We start from the raw sequence: 12,667 nt of genomic DNA, 5'->3' as shown, positions 1-12,667 counted from the left end.
GCAAAATGATATATATTTGGCTGCCGACCCCCAACAGAAAATATGTTGTTCCAGGGACCTGCCAGAAGCAAAGATTTGAGTTAAAACGTCTGAAAGAATACATTAAAAGATTTGCGACACATTTTCACAATTTTTCAAAAAATAGCAGATCTACAAGCTTGTAGCGCGGCACATAAAAGATCACAGAAATGTAGAGAGAGAGATCGGCCAGGAAAATCACACCCGTTTCCACACAGGCCCCAAAATACACACGACATGAAAATGTTTCGTTTATCTGCTAAAAAGCCTGCATCAGCAGCATCCACAGTGGACACATTGCTTTCAAGATAAGGCACATCCTGCACACTTCCAAGCATTCCAAATGGATTTCAGATACAGGTTAACTACTTAAAAAAGGAACATTTTGCCTTTTTTCCCCCAACGATATCTAAATATACGAGTCCTCACTAATGCTCACTCTGGGACTGACATTTCTGTCACACTGTGGCTGGTTTGTACTGCCCACCAATAACGTCATCCGTGTGAAACTTTCAACGTTTTTGAAATATTGGCTTCTATTTCAGTGTGCCATCGTTGCACACATTATTGTGACTGCATAGATCTGCTTATTTTTGAAAATCTTTCGCACATTTTTGCCTATGTCGTCATGTCATGCCAAGAATAGGGAGAACGTCAGGGTGAACAATAAATATACAACTGTATATTTCCGGAAACGCTCACGATAATAATTGTGCAAATTCACCAGCACCAGATGAATCAGTCAGGATTCAGAGGACTGGAGGAGAGAAAAAAGGACAGATAATGTGCTCCATCTCTGCCTGACCCCTTTGTTTGGCCACGCTGGAGAGCAGTAGCGATGAAGCTACCACAAAGGGCGAGCAAACAGAGGCAAGACAGAGCGTGGACGAGGAGGAGGAGGAGGAGGAGGGGGGACAAACAATGAGCCGCGCCGTCCATGACTCAGGCGCTTTGGGAGAACTGATGACCCAACCGGCGGCGGGGCTGAGGGAGAGGATGGGGGATGGGTGGCTTTGTCAACTCACTCCGTCCCAGCGCACTGATCCCAGCTGATACCTGCCACAAAGGGGACCACAATGGCTAGCCAGCGGATCTCACCGTGGGGGGGGGGGGGGGGAGCACACAGATGCCCACCCTCCCCCCATCAAAACAATACCTCCAAGAGCTACTGAGAGAGCTGCCCGTTCCATCTGGCTAAAACTGAGCTAGCATGACGCAAGCCCTACTACACCACAACAAATAATACACCTCAAGCCTTTTCGGTTGTACTTTCAATGGCTGCCTTTGGGATATAGGCTATGTGTAGCCAGATATTTGTTGTTTGAACAAACACTACATTTTGTTTAAAGAGCCAGTGGATTTATTCCACCACGCTGGTTTTCATTGCGGATGGACCACATAACATAAAATGAAAATAATAAAATATATGCACCGCAACGGTTCTTTCCAATCACTCAGCCCTCACTTTCAGAAGACCAACACAGAGCAGCTAAGAGTCCATTGCAACTTTCTCTTCTAGTGTAATGGTGCAAGTTCAATCAGAAATACGATGTAGCTTCGGATATTGTTACTAGCATATGGAAATGATCTGTTCCTCCATTCTCATTCCTACCTGGCTAAAGGATGGCAGTTCCTTCCTAAACTTAAAGAAGATTACAGCTACATCCATACGTTTTAGTGAATGAAATGTAGTATAGGACATTAAAGTTATGGACTGCAACTTTTTAAGTTTACCATAGGACAATAAACCCCTTTGTGGATTGGATTAACAACAGTTTTCTCCCACTACAACAAAACAAGAAAGGGAAATTCTGGGTCACATCGAGCCGGCTGAATGCTGCATTAGACACACAGACAGAACCTGCCTTTGCACACCTGACAAGTGTGTGTATACTATGCATGTGTGTCGTGCTTCTGTGCAGGCGTGTGCGTGCATACATTTGTGCGTGCGACAATCCGTCTGCCAGCGTGTTCATTATGCGCAACACTCAGAAGACATGGCGGGGGTGGTATGTGTGTGTGTGTGCGTGTGTGTGTGTGTGTATTTGGGGGGCGGGGGAGGGGGGTGTCACGAGCCCCCCGTCACCGTGGGAGACAGACAGATGGGGTTGGAAATCAGTAGGCAGTGAGCTCATGGTAATCTCCACCTCCAGCTGATCCAGGCATCTCACACACACACACACACACACACACACACACACAGTCACGTACTATACTATACTCCGGCGGCGGCCCACGCACAATCACGCAACAAATGAGACAGGGAAGGACACTAGTGGTATTGAAATGCTACTTCTGTGACTCGCATGGATGTTTTGGCTATAGCTGAACTATGATTATATGCGTCTGTGTCTCCCACTGCAGCCTTGAGCGGTGCAAACATATTATTCCCTCAAATGGGGACATGTGAAGTTCAAATGAATTTGGATGACAACAGTGAGTCTCTAAGTTGGTGAGTGTTGTGTCAGTGTGTCTGAATGCCTTCCTCACAGACGGCCCATCTCCCTCGTGGGAGCTGGGCTGTGACGACATGCGATTGGCTGACTGCGCTGAAATAAGGTTGAGGGGTCGACATGGGTCAATCCTTTTTTTTTGGAGAGGGGGGATAGACTGCACGAGGGGGAGGGGTGAGGTCTAAAGGCTGACATCCATGTTACACAAAAGAGAGGTCCTCGGCTGACACAGCACAAACTCATCCCCCCAAATACCCCCTCCCCCTATAGCCTCTACAAAATCCCCCCCACCCCTCCCCCCCACCCTACACTCCGTCTCCCTCTGACAGTCAAATCAGATATCTACAGCCTTGTGAATTCTCTAGTCTCCCACATCAGCGACTGTAATTAATTCACGTCTTTCGCAGTCGCTCCTCTTAATGAGAGCAATTATCATATTATAATCCGTTCCCAAAACTACAGTGGTATCCAGTGCGACTTAACCACTTAAAACCATATTATGCGTTGCTGTACAACAAACGGCGGAAAAATAGCCGACCTCCCAGTTCACAACGCATCACACTAAAAAGATGCCCCAAATAGGGACGCCAGCTTGAGAGTGTTTTTAAAACCCTGATGTCTGCATCATGTGCTTCAATTTGGACCGATTAAACACAATTTCATGTTTGTCAGAGCTTGCACTTGGGTTCATGAACAATGGACCATTCATAGTCAGGGGCTTAAGGTAAAACGCTTCCATTGTGATTTGTGTGTTCATATCTGTGTAAGAGGTTGTCACTGCATACAGTCGCCGAGCAGAGCGAGAAGCGCACACACACCCAACGTGTTGGCGCTCAAACATCACAGCCAGGCGCCAAACACTGTTGTCCGTCTATATGGACACAACACTTCTGTACACAACAGTCTGCCGTCTCTTTTACAGCCCTGCAGCGCCGCGCTAATGAGTCAAAACAAACAGATAGCACAGCCGAAGAGGTGTGAGATACAGTGTAAGCACTCCTTGATTTGACTAGGAGGTTTATCACTCACGCGATCCTCGCACACCCAAACACCAAGCTAGTTCTTCAGGAAACCCACGCTATGCGAACTTAAGCTGCCGTTACCATGGACACATTCAGTTCACTTTCATGCCGGCACGTAGCCACATTGCTAATAATCACCGAACATAGGAAGTCCAAATTTTAGGGGCGGGTTAGTTGAGGCAAAAAGTTGGGTTGTGTGTGTAGTTAAAGGCAATAGTTGAGGTTGCAGTGCCATGTGCACTGATGAATATTTCAAGGCCCCATCTCATTAAATAAACACAGAGGTCCTCACCGCCTACGGTAATCTACCATCAATAATGAATGGCCACACACAAAAAAAGGACACATCGTAGAGTTCACAAGCAAGCGGTCTGCCAGTCATCAGATTGCAGCATCGTCTGACACAACTAAAGGGTTTTCCTTCACGCGACACAGTCGGGTCAGCAGGTTCTTCCGTGCAACAACACACAACAGTGCTAATCTTACGTGCTTCATGTTCCTCAGGGAGACAGAAATAGACACTGTGTCTGTGAGAGTCGAGCAGTGAAGTTTCATGCTTAAATTACGGGACGGAAGTTGCTAGAGGAAGTCTAACGAACAGGAGAAAATGACTTATTTCCATGCACTCACTGAAACACGGGTTTCTGTGAGCCTTGCGTGCAGATGCTGCCACTACTTTCCCAGGCAAACTTGAATGTGCATGGGTGCATACAATAACGGCTAGCGTGGGCTTCCTCATTTTTATTTTATTTTTTCAGTTTCTGTCAGAGGATAGCCCAGAGACTCCTTCATGCTTGCTTGACCCTCGTTCGTTCGTTCCCTCCCCAGAAAGCCCAGAGTGCAGCACATCACCACTAGTGCCCAACCCTTTCCATTTGTCATGCCATGGAGGTAGTCCTGACACCACACGTAGAAGAGGTTGTGGGCCAGGAAGACCGGGGGAGGAAGGCAGACAATGGCATGCACTGGGGGATAGATTTTTTTCTTCTGCCTTCCACATTCACTTAGTTCGAACACAAGATTAGATGGTGATGATGCTTTTGCCGTTTTTGGGGGCTTTGTTAATGTTCGAGGTTGCTGTGCAGTTGTGCACTGTGCAGAACGACGACTAGGAGAGTTTCCTAATGAAAAGGCGGGAGAAGCACTGTAAAGGACTAGGCAGTCAAATTGCCCGCAAAACAGAGCTTTCAAAAATGTATGTGAACTTTGTCAATATGTCGTCGCTTTGATATTCCATATCAAAACAGACAAGGCAACCTGAATTGAAGTCAATTACTCTCGGGTAAGAAATGAAAATTAACAAGGCTCTGTGAAGAACAACAGCTAACCCAGATCGCTTTTTAGATCTTCTCTCTCCTTGTGCACAATCAGGCAGTCGGAGAGAAAATCCCCTTTTGTTAGACAAACCTTTACAGGCGGCAAATTAACTAGCTGCTGGCAGCAGGATATGAAAAGAACTGGAATATTTAATTTATTCTCTGCAGCTGCTCTCTATCATGCTCTTTTGAAGAATTCTTCCAGACAACACAACAAACCTTGTCACCTGTGATTCGTTGCCATTCTCTCTTATCCTGAGCATAGCCGTGCCTTTGCGTTGTTCTTTGTGGGGAAAAGACAACGGAGATGTGAGTGTTAACTACGCGCCTGAACCCATGGACTTTTCATCTCCCAATTCAGCGATTCCTCAAAGTTTTCCAAAGAGGAGCCTTGGAGCAAATCTGAGCCGTGTGACGCTGTTGTTCACCCGCTGTGTTTCAGCAGGAGGAGGAGGAAAGGAGGAAATAAATGTGGATTTTCGGGTTGGTTTAGCAGCAAACAGGCAAGAAAAGGAGGGTGATGGGCTTTCACAAAGCAGCAGCATATGTGGGAAATAATTAGTGGAACTTGCAACACACAAACTTAACTGCTAATTAAAAAAAAAAATCTTAATTGACTTTCATTTGCATACCATTCAAGCCACAAAGCAATTACAGTCCAAATCGTTAAAGGGCTGGCTTTCTTTGTCCTTATCTCCGTTGCAGAAGCATTTTTCTTTTTTACATTTTAAATCGGTAGTATCTCCGGGTCTCACAAACAAAGAATGGCAATGCCAAATGTAACAGAATTAATTAGCATCAATTCACAAATATATTCTGTGACACAATATGAAAGATTTCAAATCCCACTGAAGGGCAGCGGAATGTTGCTGGAGGAATGTGTTCAGTCACTTTGGTTCAGCGGAGCTAGAGAAACAACGGAGCTTCCCAGTTCCCGTCACACTTGACTTAAGAGCACTCAACTGTCAATATGGCATTGATCTCTCTGGCCCCTTAGCCATGGTCAATGTCATCATGGGCTGACTGTACTCCGTGAAAGATCTCGTCTGGCAGGGTGAGTAAGATGGAACAGGGTTCGGAACAGAGCTCATTAGACGCACCTAATCAAATCGGTGGCTTCCTCCTTTTCAGAGGACGCCAGACAAAATAATAATTCTCCTAGTCAGCGGACAGACGCGCGGCCTTACTCGCGGAGGCGACTGTCATTATTAAGATCGCTTCGCGGAAACAGCCGACACAACAGTTCCAGAAAGTTGGAGGTCTATGAGATCTGCATGCGCTTGCTGTGACATGCATGCAGCTCAGTAGCGGAAAGTCGCAAATGTTGCATTTTCACTTCGGCAAGGCGAAAAGAAAATGCAGCTATTCTCTTAGTGCCCATTGATATGCAGAGCTACCAGCTGTTGTCCTGCCTACCGTGTGGACATGGCTAGCTGTCAGAGGGCTTAGCCACGGTTGTGCCTTGCATATGAAACAGGACATAGGCCTATATTCCCCGAGGGAGTACACTTCCTCTACTCTTCCGACCCCCCCCCCCCCCCCCGCCCCACACACACACACACACACACTCTCTCTCTCTCGCTCTCCCTCTCAAACAAGCAGCCCCTTCAGCTGGAAGCCAGATATCCCAGGCTGCAATGGGGGACTTTTGGGGGGTGGTGGAAGGATGGAGGGGGGGGGGGGGGGGGGGGGGGAGGGGTTTCTCTGGAAGTTAAAACGGGAAGTTTCAGCCCTTGCACATTCTGGATGGGAGCCACATGTTGGGAGCAGCAAATGCTTTTGAAAACAGTGAGGCCTCCAAACCCCACTGGCAAAGGGCTGACTTGCAGACAGGGCTTCACATGCCCAGGAGAGTTTCTGTCTCCTCTTGCACTTTTCCCTCCATTTTAAGGGTCTAACGGTCCAGTGGCCCAAGCCTCCAACCAGCCTTACGTTCGGGCATTTTAAAGCTTAACCAGAGCATTGATAATCGCAGCCTGCAGCAACACTCAATCTTAGCACAGCGATATAGGAAGTAGCCTATAATACACTTGACTTAAATATTTTACAAAAACTGGCTTACTTATGATTCATCTGCACAGTTAAACCCTCTAAATTTGTTTACCTCTGATCTTCCTGGCCTGAGGAGTGATGGCGAGGGGACACGGGGTGGATTTTTATTTTTATAGTGCACATGTTTCATTCAATCTCGTTCTTGGAGAGTTTAACAAACAGTTGTGTAAAGCCATACTTGTCTCCGTGTCTTGAGAGGGAGTGGCGGATAACGGTATGCAGCCCACCCCGAGTCCCAGACTATGAAGCCTGATTCATGCTTCATTGTATGATGCAGTGGCGTACCAAAAATAGCCGATCTACAAGATTGTGCTGCAACGCGCAGTGAGTGCTGCAACTGTGTCTGTGATGCACTGTGAGCTTGTAGATCTGCTATTTTTGACCTATCATGTAGTTGCTATTTTCAGGAAACTCGTATTCACCTGCAAAACACCAGACTGTAGTCTGGACCACCACGGCTCGCTCCCAACAATAAAAAACTCATGATAAAACCAGAGAGAGTTTTCAAAAACACTTGACATTTATTTGGCCTTGGCAAGGTCAGAAAAAGCGAAAACAGTCAACACTGACTCACTCGGTTAAAAAAAAAAAACGCATGACTCAAGTTTCCCCCCATTCACTCTTTCATATCTCGACGGAACACATGGATTGTATATAAATCACATCATCTTGAGGGCAAAATAGAAGTTAGCGACGTACTTAATCTGCAGACTCAATCCTTATCTAAACATCCTGATGCGGAAAGCCGCTGATTATGTTTGCCTCCCACATGTGCACCAGCCAGAAACCAGAAGACTTGCGGCCAACGCTGGCACGGGTGAACTTCCACTAGTGATCCACACCCAGCTCATAAACTTTGAACCCATTCAACAGTCCAGTGCACTTGCTCATTGTTGTTGGGGGGGAGGGGGGCAGGCGTTACTCCGACGCCCATTAGTCCGACATACGTGGCCGGTTAAGACTCGCCCGTGGCTTCCGCGTGCGTTTGGGGTAGGGTTAGTAATGTCAGATAACTGGGACGTTGGACTAACGCTACGCATCTGCACAGGCATGCATAGCTCACACACAGGCTCCCTCCCCTAATTATCCTAAGATAAGGTGTCACCGTGTCAAGAATGCACATTTCCAGTTTCTTTAACAAAGTTGTGCTACAGGAAGAAAAATGCAGGTGTTTTTTTTTGTGCAATTGGTCCACGATAGTGTGTGCAGGTCAAAAAGGACCTCATAGCAAAGCGACTTCAAGACAGGAACAGTACCAACGACATCGCTTCCTGTGTCTGCCTGCAAGACTGCTCTGTCCCATCATCACTTCCGTAACACCATGATTAACATTCACAAAGCTGCCCGCGTTCCCTGCATCATCAACATGCAAAGATGACACTTTTGTGCATGAGCCGAAAAAAGCTCAGCCACTGCGACGCAGTCTGGTACTTTGGCTCACTTCCTCGAGGAAACATTTTCAAAGTACTCTCTGCCGTGCCGAAATGTGCTGACAAAGGGGAGCTCTGTTGCCACAAGTTTAGCAATATTCCTCATAATCCCGACTCCGCAAATATTCCCCATTAGCATTGCTTAAACTGGGCCACTCAAAAGGAGAGGGGATGACTAGAATTAAGTTGGCGGGGGGGGGGGGTGGAATTGAAATGAGCATTCATATTAACAATCGGCAATCACTCAGCCGCCCTGTAAACCCTTATAAAAATAGAAGGGGGCCTTTTTTAAACGTGGGGGTCCTCCACCATGAGGTGCGCCCACTCGAGTTTCAAAGCGGACGAGTGCCAAGGCCAGGCATTCACAGCACATGGCAGGACTTTGGCAGTCCTCAAGAGTAACTCCTTCTTTTCAGAAAAACGCCACTGAATGTAAAGAGGAAACCCCCAGTGGATGACTGGGAGGAGGAAGCTGTTTGTAAACACTTCCACCCCAAAAGTCTGTTATACTCTCAGCCCAGTTTCCCCTCATGCAGATTGGGGTAAACAGTAGGCAATCAGGGGGAAGGGTATGTATGTATGGATGAGCATGTGCGTGTGCATGTGTGTGGGTGGCTGGATGGGGTAGGTGAATGAGGTGGAGGGGAGGTGGGGGGTTGTTTGCTGAATACCCCCCTTTGTTGGGATCATATTATGTTTCCACCACAATACTCCTAAACCTGCTCCATCAACTCCATTCATGTGTAACAGTTCATGCAAATGGCCCATGCTGGTCTTTCATTTGCGGAGGGCGGTGTGGTGTGGTGTGGGATGGTGGTAGGTAGGTGGGGGCTCTTTTATGGGTCTCATTTGGGAGGGTACCCACCACCAGAGCACGGACCCTTAATCCCCACTCATATAGGCTCACAATCAGAGTACTGTCTACTGCCAACCCCCTACCTCCATGTAAGTCAGGGTTATGTGCTCCATACTCTTAAAGCTGATCAGCCCCCCCCCCCCCCCCACCCACCTTAACCTCTACAACCCCCCCCCCCCCTTCCCTTAACCACTTTTGACCCCATTTTTTACTGTGAAAAGAGACAGATCTATCACACAAAACATGGCGTCGGTGTTTATACCTCCTGCTGATAGCAGTGATGACAACCTGTCACGATTAGACGAGACTCCCGATCATCCATAAAACTCCATATTCAAATTGTTCGCAAGTTCTCACTTTGTTTAGTTTTTTTTAAACAAGAAAGAAAAAAAATCCCAGAATAAGAAAAACAACCAAAGGAATTTGTAAGCATTTTTTTTCTCTGCAGCACTGCACAGTAGTACTGATTGAACCCACACTGAAGCCACAAACATGCAGACAGACAAACATTAGGTTTAGCCATGTGGGCGTGTGTACTATAATGACCCTCTCAAGGCAGGCAGACACTTCAAATTGGCATATCTCATGATGATGATCCTGAATAAAAACTAAAAATAATCCAACTGGCCTCCCCACTGGAAGACACGGCGAGGTATGTATAGCGCCGTTATTACGCAGTGGATGGATGATGATGACAGACAACTCATTCTGACACTCACTTCCTATAAACTATAGTGGATGCGTCTCCACACACACACACACACACACACACACACACACAGCATTTAAAAGTGTAAGCAGACAGCCCCAAGTCTGGCCATTGTTTTAAAGAGAGTGTGTGTGTGTGTGTGTGTGTGTGTGTGTGTGTGTGTGTGTGTGTGTGTGTGTGTGTGTGTGTGTGTGTGTGTGTGTGTGTGTGTGAGTGAGTGAGAGAGGAGGAAGTGCATGTAACTTCACACCGGACACGGTGTGTGTGTGTGTGTGTGTGTGTGTGTGTGTGTGTGTTGGGGGCGGTCTTGGGAACCGCGAAAACCCATTCCTCCCCGTCTTTACCTGAATTACATTGGCTACAGTCCTAATTGTTGTTTAACACTTATTACAGGGCCATTTGTTGGTCAAATGAGATTGTATTTACAGTAGTAGACGCCAATAAAAATCGAGCTATTCACACAACCTGTGGCTGTGGAGGTGCTTCGTGGGTAAATAATGGGTTTATTGCCACCAGAGTTTGTTGTCACTGGTGGGGACAATTAGTAACAATATGTGAACGTGCGGACACCAAATCGTGGGCAACCTCAGGCCATGAGTGAGGCCACACAGTCAAGCTCTCTTTAACTGGATCAAGTGATAACACCTCGTCTGGATGTCAGTGCACTTCAGATGACTTTTAGATAAAAATACTAAAGTTTTGTCAGTGGATTGCATTATCCTCAGTGTTGAATGTATACATTTGTAACTCTGACCCGCAAGGGTCCATTTGGTTACAATATTTTAAGTCAAATTAACCGTGCAGAAGTGAAATCACTTGTTTCTTTCTTTCCGAAATCCCATGATATGAATGAAGAGAGACTCACCCTGGACGCTTTCCTCTTGTACTTGTTAGCGAAGTCGAACTTCTCCTTGATCTCGTCCAGGAGCTGCTCCAGGCGCGCCTTCTCCTCTTTGCCCGTGTAATCCTGCCCCAGGAGGACGTACGCCCTCCAGTTGGCCGAGTCGAAGCCCCAGTGGCAAGTCCTGTTTTCCAGAGCCTTGTGGCTGTGCACCACGAACTTGTGCGTGGGGTACATGAGTCTGCAGTCCAGGCACTGCACGCACGCCGCGCCGGGGCTGCTGTACAGCTCGGGCACGAACAGCCCCTTGCACTTGCCGAAGCACTCGTGGTACACCTTGAAGCTCTTCTCCGTCAGCTCCAGCTCCAGGGCAGAGGAGCCGCCGATGCCGCCCGCCGAGAACTCCTTCTTGCAGTGCGGCGGGTAGGCGCCGCCGTAGATCAGGGCGTTGCACAGGCGCTCGGCGTCCGTCTTGGTGATGAGGCCGCAGGACGGCGCCGAGAACGGCAGGATGCCCATGACTTTGAGGATCTCCAGCTGGTCTCCGGTGCAGCGCGAGCAGTAGATGTGCAGCTCGTCGCACACCGAGTTGATCTGCTGCAGCGAGAAGTCCCGCAGCACGGTGTTGAGGATCTGCGGCAGGCACAGGCGCTTCTCGCCGCCCACCACGAAGCACGAGATGGTCTCGGACTCGAGCACCGTCTCGCAGCGCTCCGTGGAGCGGTCGGACGGGATGAACAGCGGGCCCGGCATCACCGACGGCGGCGCGGGCTGCATGGGGGGCAGATGCATCACGGGCTCGGGGGGTTGCTCCTTGCAGCCGCCGACGTCCTTCTTGAACAGGAGGTCATGTTGCCACCGGGCCGTGAACGCCGCCGGCCCGCCCAGGGAGCTCATAGAGCTGAGGTGAAACTGCTTGAGAGTTTGTTGCAGTCCCGGGTGAGGTTGGAAGCTCTGGCGAGTTACAGCCTCCATGTTTCTCCCGCAACTTTGGAAGAAGCGAAAATCCCTTCTCGTTGTCGTCGTCGTCTCGTCGTCGGCTGGGGGTCAGAAGTGTCCGAGCGAGCGTCCGAATAGTAATAATAATGGCCCCGTTCCTTGTAAATCCAAGGTCTCCCGGAATGAAGAAGCAAGAACGTGGCAAAGCGCTTCATCAAACATCCAATAAAAAGTCCCAGACGCAGACGGTGTGACTTTTTTCCTGTTTCCCCCCGTTCCCTAGAATGGTGACACGGGCGACTGTTTCCCTGCTGCGGACTCCTGTCTGTCCATAATATCTCTCCCAAACTCCCAACAGAACAAAACCAAGGAAAGTTGCGCTTCGAAATCCAGAAAGAAAAGTATAGCCTCGGACGAAGCGGAACCTTATCCGTGTGTGCGTTTCATGTAAAATTCAATAAAATCCTTCTGCGAGTCTCGCATTGCTGTCGAATACTGCAGTACAAGCCGAGCGCATACACACACCGTCTGCCCCCGCAGCTCACTCACTCTGCCTGTATGGAGATGAGTATTAGTCTGAGTCTCTCGCTCTCTCTCTGCCTCTCTCTCGCTCTGCCTGTCTGTCTCTCTCTCTCTGTCGCTCTGCCCCTCTCTCTCTCTCTCTCTCTCTCTCTCTCTCTCTCTCTGCCTCTCTCTCTCTGCTTCTCTCTCTCTCTCTGCCTCCCTCTCTCTGCCTCCCTCTCCCTCTCCCTCTCTCTCTCTCTCTCTCTCTCTCTCTCTCTCTCTCTCTCTCTCTCTCTCTCTCTCTCTCTCTCTCTCTCTCTCTCTCTCTCTCTCTCTCTCTCTCTCTCTCTCTCTCTCTCTCTCTCTCTGTTTGTGTGTGTCTGGCTCAGTCATTGAATCCCAGCCAAGAATGTGACTGACTCCGCAGGCAGGCTGGGCTCTTCCAGGAACAAGCCGTCACTCCCCCTCTTCTTCTCTCTCTCTCTCTCTCTCCTCTTCTCCTAGCAGCCTTGTTGTGCGGCCTCTGC

General features: G+C 48.5%; 1 protein-coding gene across 1 annotated transcript in view; it reads right to left on the bottom strand.

Annotated features, from left to right (window-relative positions):
- Positions 1-12,331, bottom strand: part of skia (v-ski avian sarcoma viral oncogene homolog a) — a 77,527-nt gene extending 65,196 nt beyond the window's left edge. Inside the window, exon 1 of the mRNA XM_083769591.1 lies at positions 10,722-12,331. Within this exon, the coding sequence (XP_083625717.1) occupies positions 10,722-11,672 (951 nt within the window). The 5' untranslated portion in view covers positions 11,673-12,331. The remainder of the gene's footprint in view (positions 1-10,721) is intronic.
- Positions 12,332-12,667: the final 336 nt, after the last annotated feature.

This window comes from Protomyctophum parallelum (genome assembly GCF_964188405.1).
Source record: "Protomyctophum parallelum genome assembly, chromosome: 7".
In the NCBI taxonomy this organism is placed as follows: Eukaryota; Metazoa; Chordata; class Actinopteri; order Myctophiformes; family Myctophidae; genus Protomyctophum; species Protomyctophum parallelum.
Note: the sequence above shows the minus strand (reverse complement) of the source record. Positions and strands in the feature narration are given on the sequence as shown.